This window comes from Rhinatrema bivittatum, chromosome 6 (assembly GCF_901001135.1).
Source record: "Rhinatrema bivittatum chromosome 6, aRhiBiv1.1, whole genome shotgun sequence".
NCBI lineage: Eukaryota > Metazoa > Chordata > Amphibia > Gymnophiona > Rhinatrematidae > Rhinatrema > Rhinatrema bivittatum.
In genome coordinates, this window is record NC_042620.1 from 114,098,906 (window position 1) to 114,119,621 (window position 20,716).

At 42.1% G+C, this 20,716-nt stretch overlaps 1 protein-coding gene across 2 annotated transcripts in view; it reads right to left on the bottom strand.

Moving 5' to 3' along the window:
* LOC115093684 (dynein heavy chain 11, axonemal-like) overlaps positions 1-20,716 on the bottom strand; it is a 586,171-nt gene that overhangs the window by 88,692 nt on the left and 476,763 nt on the right. For both annotated transcript variants that reach the window (XM_029605802.1, XM_029605803.1), the window contains 4 exons: positions 14,103-14,225; positions 13,774-13,967; positions 10,266-10,414; positions 9,126-9,253 (listed from right to left, as the gene is read on the bottom strand). In XM_029605802.1, the coding sequence (XP_029461662.1) occupies positions 9,126-9,253; positions 10,266-10,414; positions 13,774-13,967; positions 14,103-14,225 (594 nt within the window). The remainder of the gene's footprint in view (positions 1-9,125; positions 9,254-10,265; positions 10,415-13,773; positions 13,968-14,102; positions 14,226-20,716) is intronic.

Consider the following 20,716-nt stretch of genomic DNA (forward strand, 5'->3'; position numbering starts at 1 on the left):
GGAGCACATCTTTCCTCCACGAGCCTCGTTGCTAGGCATGCCAGAGGATTATGTGGTTAGTAGGTATTACCTAAGCTCTCAGGCTATCCTGGAATTATATGAAGAAATCAGAAGGGATCTGGATCTGGTCACAGAAATGTCACATGCTTTACTAGGCCTCAACAAACTATTGATCACCCTGCATTTCAAGGCATCAGGCCTCTTCCAAACGACAGTAAGGGTCATCGGGGGCATGTCCCAAACCACTTTTTCTCGCTGTCTGAGCCAGGTTATAACAGCTGTATTTGACTGCCTTAATCGTTACAAAGAATTTCCTTGGGACAGGCAGGACTTGATGGAATTGAAGAGAAACTTTTATGCCACTGCTCACTTTCCCAATGTTCTGGGAGCTATGAACTGCACTCATGTAGCCATCATCCCGCCCCGTAACAGGGAGGAGATCTTCCACGCTATCAACGCAAGTGGTCTGTGACGCTAGAATATGCATCCTTGACGTGGTGGCCAGGTTCCTGGGAGCTGTACAGGATTCCTTTATACTTAGGAAATCGGGCCTCTTTGACAATTTTGAGGATGGTCTGGATGGTGATGTTTGGCTAGTAGGTAAGAGAGATGCTTTGTTCTCAACTCCCTCTCTGCTATGTGTTTGCAGCAAACGACATGGACATAGGGGGTGCGGCTGTAGGGGATGTAACAGCATTGCTTACATGACAAGTGGCTTGTATAGTTATGTGTACATGCCACTGTACCAGGGCCTGGCTTTCTCACCCCAGGCTGGAGAGGCCTGCTAATTTTGTGCGGCCACACAATGCACTCACCACAAAGCTTAGTATGTGACCAGACTAGACACTTTCTATGGGTTCACTTTAAACATGTGCGTTTTCCAATCCTTCCATTTGGATCAGTTGAAATCTCACTGGTTAATCACAATCTCTTAGTGTCCACACTGCTGGCACTCCCAGATCAGGTGTGCCCTGTTACTGATGGGTCAACCAGGATGTCAGGCACAGTTTGTCTTGCCCATCACACAGGTAAACCAAAAGCTGCGGCCTGTGTATTTTCAGGCCTAGTATATTCACTGTATCAGGTCAGACCAATTTGTATCTCTGGAGGACATACTGCAGAGTAGCCAGGGACTTGCACAGTCATACCATGAGATTGAGGTTTGTCTCCTATGACATGTATGGCAGCTCTGATGTACAGCTTCAGGGTTTGATGTGCTACAAATGGGTAGCCTTTACTTGGTTGTCAGTGACAGGCACCCATTTGGTGGAAACCCCAGATGAGGTTTCCTAGTCTGGACATAGATCAAGCTAGTGCTAGAGTGTTCATATAATGACACAGAAAAAGATGCCATGGGCTTTGGGGTGGGAAACAGGCTTTTAAGGCTCCTGCTAAGCTAAAGTATAACTTCTATTGTCTTATAGCATACTGTGGGTTGCCAGCCACATCTGAAAGTCACAGTGTTATGAATGATGCAGCCATTTTGTCTTTGCTGCAGGAGATTTGGAATATGGTTATAGGACCTGGCATTTCACCCAACATGCCGGAAGAGAAAAGGTTCAATGAGGCCTTATGTTCTACCCACTGTGTCATAGAAAACACCTTCGGAGTTCTCAAAAGTAGATTTTGCTGTTTGGACAAAATGGGGGGAGCTTTAATCTATGCTCCACCCAGAGTAGCAGAGATAGTGATGCTCTGCTGGGTATTCCTAAATCTCGCTCTACGCCATGTTATACCAACAGAGATACTTCCTGATCATCCCAGGATCCCCCATGTCCCTCCTCCGAAGAGAGGAACTAGACGCTGGAGCCTGCTGGCCTGCAAATGCCCACCGACCACCCCTTTGCCCACCCACCACCACTGCCGAAGGTAGGAGATCCCGGCAGCAATGCCGGTGATAGAGCAAGGCAGGAGCCCCAAAGACCAGGGCACCCCACTGGAGGGAGAGAGGAGCCATTGGGGCCGCATGGAAGGAGCGCTCCCTTCCCCCTTCAAAGAGAGGAACTAGATGCTGGCGCCAGCTGGCCTGCAAACACCCACCGACCACCCCTTTGCCCGCCCACCACCACCACCAAAAGTAGGAGATCCCAGTGGCAACACCGGAGGCACTTGCGCCAGCAGGCGCGCGCCCTTGGTGCACAACAAAGGAGCTTATCCCTTTGTGTGCCCCTTCGTGCGTGCCCGCAGTGAAGCCTGAAGTGGTCATTTAGTTTCGCACTGACCTCATACCAATAATAATGAAGCAGACTCACTTGATTGAACCCATTCTAGGCCAAGGACTATATGGAAACCTAAGGAAAATCCCAAGTAACAAGCAAAAAAGAATGCAAAGCAGGTCCTAACTATAATAAGTAACAACTCTCCTGTTATCTCTTCCTACCTAATGTTTACACTGCTATTACTGAATGTTCAGTCTCTATAAAAAAAAAAAAAATCCCACTGATAAACGATCTACTAGAGGATTTAAATCCATCTTCTACATTTCTAAACCTGGCTGAACAACAAAGATAATGTGCTCTTAAGTCAAATTGCACATCCAAACTATGAAGTCTTCACTTCCCCAGACCTAAACGAAAAGGTGGGGGTTTATTAATAATTAGTATAAAAATAACTTAAACTCATACCATACAAAGTACAGATTAACTCTCCCTATGAGGTGGTGATACTAAAATCACCATAACTAAACTTAGGATTGGCCTATAGACCACCAGGAATACTTCAAAAAGACTGTTTACCTGTAATCAAATTATTCACTAAAGCTTTTCCATCACCTGACTCTACCCTAATAGTAGGAGACCTTAACCTACATGTAGATAGAACATGAAAAACAACAGCATGTGAAATCTTTTTAGAAACAATGGAAGCAATTGGATGGTCACAATTTGTTTTTAACCCCATACATAAAGCAGGACATATTCTAGATCTAATATTTGCCAATCACAATAATTGTCTTATCACTACTTCCCACACTACATTGCCCTTTTCTGATCACCAACTAATAAAAGTGGAAATAACCTTCTTCAACCCAATGCGAAAACTTCTAAATAATAATCAAACTTTCACTTTCAGAAAAATAATTGAATCAGATATACTTGCAGAAGCAATTAAAAATAAGCTAATTGATTTTAATCAAGCTAATGCCTCTTCAGCTTTTGACTCTTGGGATATAATAATCAATGAAATAGCCAAAACCCTAAGCCCAATACAGACAAGAACATTCCAAAAAGAACAGAACACCGCAAAACAAAAGAAGCCATGGTACAGACACTGAGAAAACTAAGAAACAATAGTGGAAATGCCCGACTGCAGAATCCCTAGGAAAATACAGATCCCTCCTAACAAAATACCGTGCACTAATCATCAAAGCAAAAAAAAGACTACTATGCCAAACAGATTCATGAGGTAATATTTAATTCCAAATTGCTTTTCGAAGTTGTTAAACATTTAATCAAGGATCCGTCTTCCACCATATCGAGTAACTACTACTGCTCAAAGAATGCCTGCAATGAATATGCCACTTATTTATTAGACAAAATCAATAGATTAAAAATACAATTCTCTGCCGGCCCACCAATAAAAGAACTTGAAAAAAACCAAGAACAGGCTAAATGGACCGCATTTGACAGAGTATCTAAACTTCAAATAAGTCAAATAATAACCAAAATTAATCCCGCAATTCACCCACGTGATCCAATTCCAGCAAGTTCCTTGAAACTAGCACACAACATAATCACTCCAACAATCACAACCATAATCAATCACTCACTCTCTGAAGGATTGGTACCAGATGTGACAAAACAAGCTGTGATAAAATCTATCCTAAAAAATAAAACAGGTAGAATTGACAATTGAGACAGTTATCGACCAATATCCAACTTCTCTTTTCTCTCACAAGTCCTTGAAAGAGCAGTGTTATCTCAACTGGAAAACCACCAAGAAGACTGTAATATTCTATATCCAAACCAATTCAGATTCAGAAACAAATCGCTCAACTGAGACTTTACTCATATCTTTATTGGACCCTGTACGACGGGGATTTGACAATGATGAATCATATATACTGATTCTAATTTTATGTGGTATTTATAATGTTTCCTCTTAATTTCATTTAATTGTAAAGCCTGTTGCTGATTTATTGTTCATTGTAAACCGAGGTGATGTTTTTAACGTGCCGCGGTATATAAAAAAAAAAAAATCACAAAACAAATAAATAAATAAAAAATAATTGATCTTACAGCAGCCTTCAACATTGTAGACCATACCTTATTATGCCATCAGCTGAGAAAAATTGGAATAGATGGTAGTGTTCTCGAATAGCTCTCTTCCTTTCTATCAAATAGGACATTCCAAGTCAAACTGGGCAACCACATATCTGACACCTTCCCTATCAATATAGGTGTCCCCATGGTTCAGCACTCTCGGCAACTCTATTCAACATTTATATGCTTCCTTTGTGCAAATTACTGGCAGAACTAGGAATCACCTTCTTCTTAAATGCCGATGACATTCAGTTCTACATTCCACTTTCCAAATCATTTGAAAATATAGCACTGACACTCTCAACAACCATGAATGCAATACAGCAAGAGCTATCCCAACTCAAACTAACACTAATTAAAAAAAAAAAATGAAATCATTTGGTTAAGGAAACACTCCTCTATAGTTAAACCTCCACCCCTAGGCCTGGGTCATTTTCAGATCACATCCTCTGATCAAGTATGGGGATTTAGGAATCCCAGTTAGATGAAAACCTCACAATGAAAAAGCACATAACTAAATTAATTAATACAGGCTATGCAAAGCTGTACATACTACATAGACTGAGACTTTTACTAACTTTTGAAGACTTCCGTACAGTTCTACAAATGCTCATCTTTTCAAACATAGACTACTGAAACTCTCTATTACTCGGACTTCCTAATTGTCTAATAAAAAAATCACAGTTACTACAAAATGCTGCAGCAAGACTATTAATAGGAGCAAGGAAATTCGATCACATCACACCATTGCTGATAGCACTATATTGGCTACTAGTACAATCACGAATATTTTACAAAGTATTAACAGGAATATTTAAAATCAGTCACTCTGAAAACCCTGGGCTGATAGGCATGACACTACAGAGAACTCTAAGATCGCAAAATAAAGGACTGTTGACTGTGCCTATAATACGCCACAGAGAACTCTAAGGGGCGGATTTTCAGAGCCCTGCTCGCGTAAATCCGCCCAAAACGGGTGGATTTACGCGAGCAGGGCCCTGCGCGCCGGGAAGCCTATTTTACATAGGCCTCTCGGCGCGTGCAGAGCCCCGGGACTCGCGTAAGTCCCGGGGTTCTCCGAGGGGGGCGTGTCGGGGGCGGGCCTGGTCGTCGCGGCGTTTCGGGGGCGTGTCGGCAGCGTTTTGGGGGCGGGTACAGGGGTGTGGCTACGGCCCGGGGCGGTCCGGGGGCGTGGCCACGCCCTCCGTACCCGCCCCCAGGTTGCGGCCCGGCGCGCAGGAGGCCCACTCGCGCGCGGGGATTTACTTTTCCCTCCGGGAGGCGTAAATCCCCGGAGAAAGGTAAGGGGGGGGGAGCGGCCTTGGAGGGAACGGGGGTAGGCTGCGCGGCTCGGTGCGCGCCGGCTATACAAAATCGATAGCCTTGCGCACGCCGATCCAGGTTTTTAGCAGATACGCGCGGCTCCGCGCGTATCTACTAAAATCCAGCGTACTTTTGTTTGCGCCTGGAGCGCAAACAAAAGTAGGCTATTCGCGCGCCTTTTAAAATCCGCCCCTCAGATCACAAAATAAAGGACTGTTGACTGTGCCTATAATACGGAAAACACATCTGAAGCAAATAAGAGATTGTGAGTTTTCCATGGTGGGTCCAAAACTTTGGAATTCTCTACCTGAGACAATAAGACTGATATCAGAAGGAAAGAGATTCAAATGTGAGCTAAAAAACATGGTTATTCAAAAATGCATATAACCTAACTTAAATTAGCAGAATGCAGAGTCTGCAATAATAATGACAAAAACATTAATTAGTAATGAGAGCATAAAAGTATCTAATGACAACTCAATGACACTATGTAAATTACTGAAACAGATTTTCCGTACTTCCAGCCTAATGTCCCAGACCTTTAGCGAAAATGTACTAGAACTTCACTGAAGACCTTTAGTGACAAGTTTACTAGAACATCACCATTAATTTAAATTACTCCCGATTGTGTTGAGCTATTGTTTGTGTTGATCTATAGTATGAATGTTACTTTTGTAAACCATTGTGATCTTCAATTGGAATGATGGTATATAAAATGTCTAAATAAATAAATGTCCCCCTGCAGACGCCAAGAATGCCATGCGGACTGGCAGACAGCTTTGGGAAAGCATTATACAACACTACTTTGACTGATAGGACTCAACTTCCCCTTCCCCTTCCATGGAAGAGAGCCCAGCAGAGTGTTTCCTGATGCTCTACTCCCTGTCTTCTTTCTTTTACTCACTGATCCTCTGTCTGTGTCATTGTGTAACAGAAACCATGTATGCTTAGTTAGACTTCATCTTGACAATGGATGAATAGACTGTAGGAGAAAAAGTGTACTCAGAGTACAGATTACACCAAATACATGTAGCTGCCCTAATGTTTTTGGACTGATTGTGAGTCTAAAAGAGGCATGTCTCGCAAATGTCTTGGTGTCAGACTACCAACACAATGTACATGGATTGCCCTAGCTTGGGGCATTTGGCTTGATGGGCCTACCCTTGGACCCTGTCCTAGGCCTCTCATGTGGCTGAAAGAGTGGCAGAGGTGTGATGGAAGTCCAGCAGGGCCTTATGCTATCTGAGGCCACCCTTAAAGCACATAGACAGAGGACTCCTGGGACTTTCAGAATGGTCACTTTCCAACATGTCTTACCACCTTTTCAGGTGTTTTATGTTTGGAGTTCCTTGCTGGTCCACATGGCTGCCATGACTTATGGCCAAGCTGGGAGAGTTGCTGTTCTCTAGGCTGTCTCTTATGTGCAGTTTGTCACTTTTATACTTTGTGGTGAGCAGGGCAGGTGTGCTGATAGACCCTCAATCATCAGCTCTGTGTATAGTATGAAGGCTAGAGAAAGTGTTGTCAATTGATGACCTCAGAAGCCTACAACCTGCCTTATTCTGAAACCTATCACTGAGCTGAATGTCTAGGTCAACTGATCCCCGAGGTGTCATGTAATTGGCCTGATGGTTTATGCAATTTGGGGGTTGGTCTCTCTCTAGACAAGCATTTAGTGGCACCTGAGGGCTTGAGGGGCTCATGTCAGTACCTTGGCCAAAGTGCTTATCATATATACCTTTCGTAGAGGTGTGTCATACTGCCAAGTGTCCATAATCTTCTGTGTGTATTTAGAGCTCTGATTTCATCATTAGCAGTTAGGGACCAGTCTACCACACACATCAATGATGTTTGATTATGAACAGGCCAGGAACATACTTTTTGCCCATGTGTAGGTGCACAAAGTAGTAGAGGTAATCTGTCCCAAAAATGGCCCAAAACACATGTGTGACTGTGTGCATCTGGGTGACTGATGTGCTGTGTTAGCCTCTGTGTAGATCTGTGTTTGGGACTGATGTTAGCCTTGTTGTTCCCTCCCTTACCACACCTATGCATACCCCAGGACAGGCTGACTATGTACATCCATTTTGCAAACCCTGGCTTTTGATACAAGCGATCCTGTGCTTCTACTCTTTACAAAGAGTGCCTCACAGATAAGATTGTCTCTGATGGGGAGATAATGGCCTCACGCTTAGTCAACTAACATTCCACCTACAGCTCACACTGTTGATTCCTTGCATTGAGATAGGGTGGTTGTGGAACTTGACAGTGTCAGATCTCAGATAGGTGTGTCACATATCTGGATAAGTACATATCTTCCTGTAGTTTACATCTTCCATCATTATCAACCCCCACCCCCTAAGCCTCTTTCACCTAGTAACTGGAGTGGGCCTAATTGTCCTGTGATTTAGTGGTGTGCATGTTTACAACAGCTTCAGCTGCAAGGGAAGGGGGAGCCTGAGGTCTCCCAGCACTCCTATTACAGCTTCCCTTTTTCAAGAGCATAGTCTACTTGCCATCCTCTCTGTGGAACACACCCTGAATACTCCACATAGAGGCTGCAGTCCTAAAGCTATCTGGCTATGTTAGCTGGGTAACGCTGATAATCGCCATGTGACACAGCATAAGCGGACTGTAACTTCCCAGAGGACAGACATTCTCTGGACTCTGACTCTTCTTACATAAAACTTTATTTTCCACAAGAAAATTGTCCAACATAAATGGCTTACCTTCAGCCAAATTCACATTCAGCATTTACCATCAGTATTCACATTCTTGCAGGAAATACCTTTCCTGGAGACCTTTCTGGGCCTACACCCTTATTCCTGCTTTCAGGGGACATGCACACAGAGTTACCTGTTTTGCTAGCTTTTAAGGTGGACCAGGCTAGATGACTGATCTAGAACTGGTTATGGAGTGTTTCCAGGGACACACCTTTACATGCCGTTATCTGACTAACTTAGGGCAGGATTCATCATTCCTCGCTGAATGATGAATCCCGCGAAAAAGGGGGCAGAGGGGCAAAGGGGGGGCGGGCCTTCGAAAGGCCGCAGCCATTCGCACAGTGGCAGTGCAATTTTGCCAGCCGCAGTGCGGCTGGCTGCAGCCTTTCAAGCAAATAGTGCCACCATAAAAGGTTGTGCTATTCGCTGCGCTACTGCCGGCAAGAATGTTCCTCACATTATCGCCAGCAACGGTGCCGCGGTTGACTCCTCCCCCACCCTGACTCCTCCCCTCCCGGTCATTTACATCCTATCGCACGCGAAAAGGCCCTTTTCGCGTGCGATAGGGGTTTATCGCATGCATTAGGGCTTTATCGCGTGCTATAAGGCCCTAACGCATGTGATATACCTTTAGAAAATAACCCCCTTAGCCAGATAATGCCACTCCTCCCCAGAATCCACCCAGACTGCCCGTGACTTAGCCAGATAGGCAATGCTGGGATGGTCAAACTAGAGGATTTATAAATCCTGTGATTTGTCTGGCTAAGTTCAAACCTAGGAAGACAAAATGATTTAAATATTGTGATTAGCTTTGGCTTACCTGAAGTATAACCCAGTGCCCTTCTTTTGATCCTTTCTCCATAGCTATTTCTGCTATGGCTTCTTGTCCTTGACCCAAAGATACATTGTGAAATTTTCCAGAATCTATGGTAAACCCAAGTTTGTTCCCTTAACAGAATAAAAAAATTACATTAAAGTAATAATATTAAAATGATATATTTTAGCCACATTGTTTAAGTACCACACCAGCCCTCAGGGCCATATCCAGGAAAACTTATTAGACTGAATATGGTGCCTTATGCACATAAGACTGACATCAGACAACTGGAATGGCCAGTTTGGCTTTAAGGCCATAAGGCACACTTTATTACCCCACTGTATAGGATAGTAGTAAAATATGGAAAACAAAAAGTCTTAATTGAGGAACAATATTGCAAAAATTAATAATTGTAATCTACTAAAATTTTAGATTTTATTATTTATGTAATTAGAAAAACTGTATTGCATTGCTATTATAAGTACAGTATGTATAGTTTATTGCAAGGAAATGTAATCTGGAAAAGTAATAATCTCACATTCCCAGGAAGTACACACGCGCTTGGAAGCCATCTATTGAAGATATGTTTGATCTAAGAAGATGAATTTAAAGTTGTTTCTTTCGTAATCAAGCCTCCTCTGCCCTCACACCCCATTGCACTGCATAATTTTTTAAAACTATTCAATAGGAGCTTTATCAATTTAAGTTTAAATATTTCAGTTAATGTTAAACAATGTTTTACAACTATAGGAAATTCTGAATTCAAATAGTGCGTAATTTAGAACACTCATTGTGGTGCATATTTTAGATAGTAATGATAATAAATATAGCCTGTAGTTTCAGAAGCATTCCATGGTTCCTTAGTTGGGCTGGAGCTAATGCAATTACACAGGACTTGCCAGTAGACCACATACCATTAGGTTTTTAGGAATACCAAGAATAAAAAAGGTAGATGGAACCAAAATAATATTTGTTGATTTTCTTTAAATTCAAAGCAAATTGGCATTATTTATAGAATTAAAATTTTAAAGGAAAAAAAAGGCTCCCATTTATTCTGATGGTTCAGAGACAGCCTAAACTGAAGTAGTGTGGCAACTACTATACTTTATAGGGTTCCCCCCAACATTTTTACACCGTGCTTACCCAGGCTTTCCACATCTTTAAGAGGATCAACTCCAGGGGAGAGGATGAAAACTATGGGGGAAGCAGGACCACTCTCTTTAAATGATTTTGCAAGCTCAGTTTTCTGTCTCTCTACATATTTTTTTCCCAGTTTTTCTTCAACAAAATTTCTGTGCAGATGAAAATTGCAGATGATAAATATTTATTAGTGATGTAGCTGAGAAACTTGAACGATACATAGGCTTGTTTGCAGATGATACAAAAATCTGTAAGAGCAGACATGCGGGAAAGGGGGGGGGGGAAAGAAAGAAAAGAGAAAAAAACTGGAGGAATGGTGAGGGTTTTGGAAAACGAGCTTGGAAAATTCAGTAGCTACATATTATTTATAAAGACAAGAACTGGAAACTATCAAACAAGAAAGAGATCTAGGACTAATCATAATGGATTATCTCAAAGTAGCCATCAAGGTAATAAAGCAACTGGTCAAGCTAACAGTATCCTCAGTTGCATAACTAGAGATACCATCAGCAGGAAACAGGAGGTAATATTGTTTTGGTATCGGCCACTAGTAAGACCCCACACTGAATACTATGTTATACATTCATAAGGACAATGAAAGAATAGAAGCAGTTTGGAAAACGACTATTAAAATTACTTAAGGCCTCCAACACAAACCCTACAAAGTGAAGCTTAAGACACTCAAAATGTATTCATTGGAGGAAAGAAGGGATGGGGGAATGTGATAGATATACAAATATTTGACAGGCTTCAGGAAAGCATGAGAAAATGAAATTGTCTATAGAAGAGGAAATTGAAGGCCAAAGTATCATGTTATGAGCTTGGAAGGAGAAAGGTGAGAAAATATTTCTTTACTAAGAGGTTGGTAAATATCTGTGACTGCTTACTAGAAGAGGTAGCACAAGCAATACTATAACAAAATTTTAACATGTCTGGAACAGACACAGAGTCAAGCGGCAAACCCAGGTCGGAGTTATCATGGAGATAAAATAAGGGAGGGAGGCTTGAGTGTTTGCTCAAGTCAAATGGGAAGAATACAAGCCAATGGGCAGAGCATGGTGATATGGATGCATCAGGTTTCCAAGAAGACTATGGAAACCTGCAGGGATGTGCAGAGCAAAATTTTATGTTCATATTTCTTATGTCCGAAAGGGGGTCCCACTTGCGGCCAATATGGACATAAAAAAAATCCAATGAGTTGGGTATATGTACATATGTGCAAAAAAAAAATTTAAACCCCCTCACCCTCCTTAATCCCCCCCCCAGACTTACCACAACTCCCTGGTGATGGAGCGAGGAGTGAGGACGTCATTTCTGCAATCCTTGGCGAGAAGCATGTGACGTCGGCGGCACGTCGAGTGACACGGCGTCACGTGATTCCCGGCGAGTTCGCGCCGGACGGCTCGTTCGGCCCAAAAAGAACTTTTGGCCAGCTTGGGGGGGCCTCCTGACCCCCCCAAGCTGGCCAAAAGTTCTTTTTGGGCCGAACGAGCCGTCCGGCGCGAACTCGCCGGGAATCACGTGACGCCGGCGTCACTCGACGTGCCGCCGACGTCACATGCTTCTCGCCAAGGATTGCAGAAATGGCGTCCTCACTCCTCGCTCCATCACCAGGGAGTTGTGGTAAGTCGGGGGGGGGGGGGATTAAGGAGGGTGAGGGGGTTTATATTTTTATTTTGGCTCAACAATCGCGATTTCCCACATATCGAACATATCTATGTTCGATATGTGGGAAATCCGATCGTTTATGTCGAATCAATTTTTTAAGTTAAAAAAAAATATGAGTTGCGTTTTACTAATGCGGTCAATCCGAATGCACACCCCTAGAAACCTGCATGGAGTGGCCATGTTTATAACCCTAACGTCAGCAGTACACTTGCACAAGGTTTCCAAGAAGGCTGGGGTTACCTGAGCAGAGCAGTCTTTGTTGTAGCCCTAAGGGCAGCAGTATATGGCTGCATTAGGCTTCCAAGAAAGCTGGGTAACCTGCATGGAACACTCAGATATCAACATGCAGGGAGTGGCTGGATGTTCAGACAACAGTCTCACACATTTTTGCTGCTGTCTGGATTATTACAAAGATTCGTGGTGGCTTAAATATGGCTCTTATTTGAATGAACGAGGAAGGAAATAAGGCCTGTAACAATATACCAATGGAGGTAGTAGAGACCAGTGCTGCAACAGAATTTAAACATGGTTAGAACATAAGAAATTGCCATGCTGGGTCAGACCATGGGTCCATCAAATCCAGCATCCTGTTTCCAACAGAGGCCAAACCAGGCTTCAAGAACCTGGCAAGTACCCAGATGTAGAGGGCAATGGTAGCAACAGGGTTGAAAAACTGAGTAAAAGACACGGGGAGAGGGAGAGCTGCTGTTGGTTTAAATATGGGAATTTATATGTTCATGTATCCAAAGTGACAGAGAATCAGAGAACACAGAGTAGACTGAATGGGCCAATTACTCCTTATCTGCCTATTATGTTACATCATTATCTATCATTATATATAAAAATACAAAGAGGTCGATATTCAAAAGCTTTTATGCAGGTAACTAAGTTTTGCACATAAAAGCTGAGTTTTAAATATTTCCCCCCTCTAACCACATATATTTTGGTTCTCATTTTAAAAAGCATTTACATGATTAAAACTGAGTTTTACACATGTAGATGCACTTTACCCACGTAAGTGGGCTTTTGAAAATTGCTACAATATATGCCATTGAATTCTCCATAGGATATTCACATGTAAGTGCACTTTACGCATGTAAATGGCTTTTTAAAATTGTTTAAAACTGGCTGTTTAAAATTGTTTTAACTTTCACTTAAATGATAGATTTTTACATTTACATGTGTAATTTCTTTTGAAATTACCTCTTTTATGTGCATGACTTTTATGTGCATGACACAAAACTTATCTGGATAAAAGTGGCATCTCTTTTATGTGCATGACTTTTATGTGCATGACACAAAACTTATCTGGATAAAAGTGGCATCAATGGAGGCATTCTTGGAGTGGAGATAAACTTTAGCAGACCAACGCACATATTGAACGCTCTCTGGCTAAAGTGAACCACACATGTCTTGTCAAAAAATAGCAGTACTAACCAACGTTCCTTCTAATTTTTTGAAAAGCTACATGTGCAAACATTTTCTTTTGTGCAACTTTTTATAAGCGGAGTTCTAATTTGTGCGCTATCAGCCACTATAATACAAATAATATCGGGATTTCTTGTTCACACTACGTTATGCTGTGTGTGCAGGGTCCACAATTTGTATGTGTGCACACATGAGTATAGCTTAGAGGGAACAGTGATTCTAAGTTTACCTGGATAGTTATGTGGGTAACTTTATCTGAGTATATTCAGAGGGAGATTTGTGTATGCAAGTCCCACTTATTATCCAGAACAAGTTACATGCATCAATTTCCCTAGATATATTTGACATTTGCTGCATCACTGAATAATTGACCTCAAGGATTTTTGCTTAAATGTTATGACACAAGTAAAACAACCTCATTGCATATGTCATTCGATCTGGTCTCAGAGCACGCATTATAATCAATTTTTGCAAAGAACTTTTAGTTTTCCATTCTTGAGGCAACTTCTCTTTTTCTGGACATTCTGATTCAACAACTCTTTTCCAGCGTTTGGGTGATCCTTCGATATCTCTATCCAGTCCACGAAATTCATCGATAAAACTCAGTGTCTAAAGAAAGAAGAGCATACTGTTTTTTTCTCATTTCTTTCACCAGTTCCTCTCATTTTCAAGAAATGCTTATTTGTTTATTAATTTAAGTTAATCTTTATTCTGACTTATCCAACAAATATTTCAGATGCTCACCTTGACTGCACTCCAAGAAGAATTTGAGAGAAATTCTAGAGGACTGTTGTAACCATGGTCAATGTTAAACCTAAGTAAAAAGTCAAGCTCACGAGTACTGATTTCTTTTTCCATTATTAAAAGCTGTAAAAAACAAACATTTACTTGATTCATACAAAGCCCAAAACACCATTAAAATTTGTAAACTCCATGATATACATTCACCCAAATGCAGAACTTAGAAAAAGATATTTGATGAGTAAAAGCATTGCACTCAATGTTAAATAAAGTGGTTCAGAGGCCTGTTTAAGGTCAAATAAAAAACAAGCAATCCCAAATATTTGGGATTCTAGTCTAGTCCCTAATCTGACTCACTTAATATTATAAAATCAGAAAGTGCCAAATACAGTCCCTGCAATAGGTACAATAGTCAACAGTAGGAAATGGTAGGGAAAAATTAAATGTGACACTTTTATTACAAATTTTTAGAAACAACAATATATACGATTACATTTCAGTGCTACATGGAACCTATCAAAGACTAAAAATCTTTCAAACCCATTCACTCTATGACCCAAACACCAAACCACTCACGCATAAAAAAATCACATTCATAGCCCAAGCCATAAGTACATATAAAGACTTCACATACATGAAACCCTGACAGAGGACCCCATTTTGCTAACAAATGCAGCATCTTCGGGGGGGGGGGGGGAGGAGGGGAGTTAATTGTAAGAATTGCTTAATAACAATGTGCTCTACAAAACATTTTTTTCAACAATAAATAGTTCAAAATAAAGGGTAAATTTCAAAGATGTCAGATGCCACAAACAAACATCGGTGTCATGTTCTCAGACAATATGCGGTGTCCCTCTCACCATCTTCATTATGATGTAAAGTGAGCCCAGCCGAGCCTCATAGGTTTTAAATTGGAGAGCACTTACTTTGCTGTCACCTATGGACAAATTCAGCTTTGTATGTACGATCAGATTGAAATGAGGGGCCGGACCAGTCTTGTGTGAAACTTTCACTTAAATTAAATTAGAAGTTACAGTTCACTCCTGCCCAGTAGAAGTGCTAGTTAGCAGCCCTGACTTAAACAGCCCGGGGACACCACCGAAAGACATCTGAAAGAAGACTTTAAAACCAGCTGTACAAATCACACCGGGCAGGAAACAAAGCCAAAACAATAATGTATTATCAGACTCATTACCATAAGCATGAACCCCAGCATCCCTTTTATGATATGTGGAGGCACTCTGCTGACATTTACGGACATCTGGAATGGAGTGGAATGTGCTGATCATGATGTCAGCTCGAACTAAAGGCATGAAGCCTAAAATGTTTGCCCATATTACAGTCACCACATTGCCTCATGTAAATATAGTCAAAAGTACTTGGCAGATGAAATTTAATGTGGACAAGTGCAAGGTATTGTATATAGGGAAAAATAACCCTTGCTATAGTTACACAATGTTAGGTTCCATATTAGGAGCTACCACCCAGGAAAAAGATATAGGCATCATAGTGGATAATACATTGAAATCGTCAACTCAGTGTGCTGCAGCAGTCAAAAAAGCAACAGAATGTTAGGAATTATTAGGAAGGGAATGGTTAATAAAATGGAAAATGTCATAATGCCTCTATATCGCTCCATGGTGAGACCGCACCTTGAATACTGTGTACAATTCTGGTTGCCACATCTTAAAAAAGATATAGTTGCGATGGAGAAAGTACAGAGAAGGGCAACCAAAATGATAAAGGGGATGGAACAGCTCCCCTGTGAGGAAAGGCTGAAGAGGTTAGAACTGTTCAGCTTGGAGAAGAGACGGCTGAGGGGGGATATGATAGAGGTCTTTAAGATCATGAGAGGTCTTGAACGAGTAGATGTGACTCAGTTATATACACTTTTGAATAATAGAAGGGGGCATTCCATGAAGTTAGCAAGTAGCACATTTAAGACTAATCGGAGAAAATTATTTTTCACTCAACGCACAATTAAGCTCTGGAATTTGTTGCCAGAAGATGTGGGTAGTGCAGTTACTATAGCTGGGTTCAAAAAGGATTTGGATAAGTTCTTGGAGGAAAAGTCCATTAACTGCTATTAATCAAGTTTACTAGGGAATGTTGCATCTGTCGGTCTTCAACAGCTTCGCCCCACCTACCTCTCTCTACTTGCGGCTCCTCTCGCTCACCTTGGACTGATGGCCACGGTAGCGTCTGCTTGCCATTCTCTCCGGCGTCCCCAAACCGGCTTTGGTGCTGTCTCCCGTCATTCTCCTTCAAGGTACCTCTAGGGCGCACGTGCGCACGCCACCCTCATCTTTAACTTCACGTTGGCGCAAACCTCAGGGGCGTCCCCCTGTTCTGACATCACGACTCCAGGGAATATCTGCCTACAGTATTTGCTAGCTCATTGAGTTAGGAACAGGATTCTTACAGATGGGATTCACTCTCCATTCCTAAGCTATTCTGCCACTCCAGCTCTATCTGGAACTCTTACTACCCTTCAGGGTCACTAACTGGGTACCTGCTCCTTGGAGGCCTCTCTGCTTCTTTCAGGTGCTATCAGGAAACCGGTACTCCCTCCTCGAGGGCCCATGTTCCCTGTGTCACTGCCTGCAACCTCTACCCTTCTACTTGGAAGAACCAACTTACAGTCACCATCAGTGAGTACAGAAAACATCTCTCTCTACAGTACGGCTTCGCTGGAATCAGGTACTCGCTCCTCGAGGGCCTGCCCTCTGCTCCGGTGCCAGACCTCTCGTCTAATGGAATCTCTGCTACTGCTAGTGAGTACAACACCACTGAGTCTCTCTGCTCTAAGGGATCAGGTACTTGCTCCTCGAGGGCCTGCTCTCCCTGTCTCGGAGCTCTCCTATTCTATTTGGGACTCTGAATGCTAATCTTATTGTGTGCTCATAACTCTCAGTCTCTTTCCACTACAGCACTGCTCTACAGAGGATCTGCTATTCCAGCGTTCTGTGAAAGACGCGCCCAGATGGGCTCTTCATCCACTACTCACTACTGCCACCTCTGGTGGTTCCATAAACTGTTTAATAAAAGATTCAAATCTGTGTTTGTCTGTCCGGAGTTTAGCCTGACACTGTGGTCCCTCACAGGACTGCCCCCCATGGGCATGTGTTGCATGGCGCGGCCGTGCAGCCGCACGACTGGCTCAGCTTACCAGCACGGGCGGATCTGCGGTCGGGCAACGAGGCATCCGGGACATCCCCTCCAGCACGATCTCTGACGTCGCTGAACGTGGGCATGAGCAACCCTCCAGACGCTCGCCCCGCCTCTTAAAGGGGCCAGGGACCAGGAAGTGTCCTGGCCCCAGGAAGTGGCATCAGTGACAGCTTCCTTTAAAGCCTGGGACCTGCCTGTTGATCTTTGCCTTGCAACAGGTCTTCCTGCCTAGCTGTTTCTCTGCCTTGGTTATGATTTGGACTGCCTGACTCTGCCTGCCTGCCAACTACCTGCCTCTGACCTGGATTGCCTGACTCTGCCTGCCTGCCTTTGACCTGGATTGCCTGACTCTGCCTGCCTGCCTGCCGCCTGCCTCTGACCTGCATTGCCTGACTTTGCCTGCCTGCCGCCTGCCCTGATTCGGATTACCTTTTGGACTTTGCCTGCTGCCTGTCTTTGACTCGGATTCTGACCAGGCTATCTGCCTGCTTTCTGCTCTGAGCTGGACTACACGGGACTCTATCTTCCTTCTGCCAGTCACTGACCCCAGTCCACACCCGGATTCCACCTATTCAGGTGAGGGGGTTTCCTATTCACTGTTGATTCTGCCTTCCAACGGTGAGGGTTCGTGGGGTCATCTTCTGATAGCCCCATCTCACCTTGGTCTAGGGTCCACATCCCTGCTGGCTATAGCCAACAGCATGGTCAGCTGCCACAGTGTCCAAGGATCCACCAAACACCATTAACCATAACAGGGAATAGCCAATGCTATTAATTGCATCAGTAGCATGGAATCTTCTTAGTGTTTGGGTAATTGCCAGGTTCTTGTGGCTTGGTTTGGCCTCTGTTGGAAACAGGATGCTGGGCTTGATGGACCCTTGGTCTGACCCAGCATGGCAATGTATTATGTTCTTATGCAGCCAACTCAGTAGGAACCAATGGAGGAAAAAAGGAAATGAGAAAATAACTGAAATCTTGACAATATGATTGCAAATAGGCTTTTATATTTTCATAGTTATGTTATAAAGCCTGTTGTACACAAGTTAAGAAATACTCAGTTGTACATAAAATGATATAATTCGTCTCATTTTCATTATATATTTTGTCTTATCCTTACTCCCTTTTGACCAACACTACACATGAAGGAAGCTCAATCTCTTCATAAATAAGTTTACAGATCTTTGTTTAGCTAGGATGCTTCATTCTCTTCTCTGCCACTTCTAGGATACCATGGCCTGATATATGGAAAATTAGAATACAGAGCAAATTATCTAAATGGGAGCACGTTAGGGATTGGGGGATACAATGACCTTCTATATAGGTCATTGTCTAACTTGTCTACTAACTTTCAAAAAGAAACTAAAGACATGGCTATTCTGCTGAGCCTTCCCTGTTACTAGCCCAACAGCCTGATTTAGAACTTTCATATTGCTTATGTAAATATACAAACACTAATCATGCTCACACGTCATCATGAGGTTGGCTCCTTGCCTCCCTCCCATATTCCATTGTACATAGTAATTTATCTTCGTTCTCCCCCTCTTTTTTTCCTTCTCCCAGTTAAGGCATCCTTGTTATAATGTAACTTTATGCTCCTTTAAATTGTCACTTTTTGATTGGTTGGTTATAGTTTCTGCTTAGTTCAATGTAAACCGAGTTGATTTGATTTGTATTAAGAAAGTCGGTATATAAAAGCATTAAATAAATAAATAAATAAATAAATAAATAAATGACATCTACTATCCCTTATGTATAGTACAGGTATAATGAAAGTACTGGGGGAATATAGGCAACCATGACATTAAAAAAGAAATGAACATATATGTACTGATGCAAGTTTTATCTCCCGTCACTATCTTGGAGTCACTAACCACACACATGTGAACGTGAAGATCTCTTCTATGACCAACCCAAAATTCCTTTGTCTTCTACAATGGTGATTTAAGAAGAACATCCTGGCATTTATATAAAAGAATAAATCAACAATAATTAAATGAATGAATAATATAGAAGACAATGAATATTAGAGAATATAGAGGTGATTTTTGGAAGAATACTTCCACACATGACCATGGACTATAAAACTATCCTACATAGAGAAAATGTGCATGAAATCATATTCCATCGAGAGAGTGAGTAATGATGTGAATGTAAGAACAGGAGGTTTAGATCATGATCAGAGAGATGTGTATCTTACATATCTGATTCTAGTTGTTAGGTTACGCCAAAGTGAATTTTAAAAGGTGGATGCTGTAATCTTCTGTGGGGAATGGCACTGACCCTTTAAAAGCGATTTTTGCATGAGAGATTTTAGACACTTTAAAAGTGGGATAGTTTTGCTCAAATATGTTTGAAGTGTTATGTGACAGAGTAAGAGAAATGGGGTTTGTTGCTGCTAGGTTTACTATTTCTAGCTTGAATATATAAGAGTTTTACCTGAAGAAATCGACTTTTCAAAATTTGCCTGTCCAATATATGAGTAAACTTATGCATGTATGTCCCTTTCATGTTTGAGATTGGCTGGACTGAGAGGAGGCATTCCTGGGTGGGGAGCTGGGGAGGGGTTTACTCTTTCATGCATACTTTTGAATTTTAAAAAGTATAAGGCCAATATTCCAAAAAAGCTGAGTCCCTAAATTTAGGTACCTTACAGGGTCATTCATCAAATTGCATTAGGGCACTAAAGCCTGCGATAATGCCATAACACAGGTGTTATTTATTGCATCGTGCACTGACTATGCAAATTTATGAAATTTATTCAGGTGGGTGGATTTGGGGAGGAGTTTGGGTGGAGTAACTGAAAATGAGAAGTACTAATGCTGCATGTGATGTCACAATGCATGTGTTATGCATGCTCTTGCAGGATATAATGCTGGAAATAACTATATCTTTTTTCCTAGTGATAGCTATGTGTTATGCATCCTGTTTTGTGCAGGGAGTAGAGTGGAGTGGAGTGGAGGAGAGAGAGAGAGCTTCTAGGGTGGCTCACATATTAGTTATCTATTTATACCACTATAGGAGGGTCATCTAGTAACTCAAGGGGAGGTTTTGGTGATAGCACCCAGGTAGAGGGTGCATCAAGATAGGGCGAGAGTACATTGTAGAAAACTTATCTTTGTGTACCTTTCTTCACTCCAAATCACATCAAATCTTCACTGATGTGTACTGTGCAGTTTGTACACCTGACTGTGCATGTAGAACTGCCCCCCAAACCCTAGACCACCACCAAAAGTCACCTTGAGTACCTACATGACCCTCCTATAGTGGTATAAATAGATGACTAATATGAGCACCTTATAAAGAGTCTCTCTCTACTTTAACATGTATTGCAGTAAAATACCCATGCAAAGTGCTAAAATAGCATGTGTTGTGGTAACTCAAAAATCTCCTTAAACATACCCCCCTTTTTATTGTGCACCTCATTTTCCAATATCGCATTAAGGGGC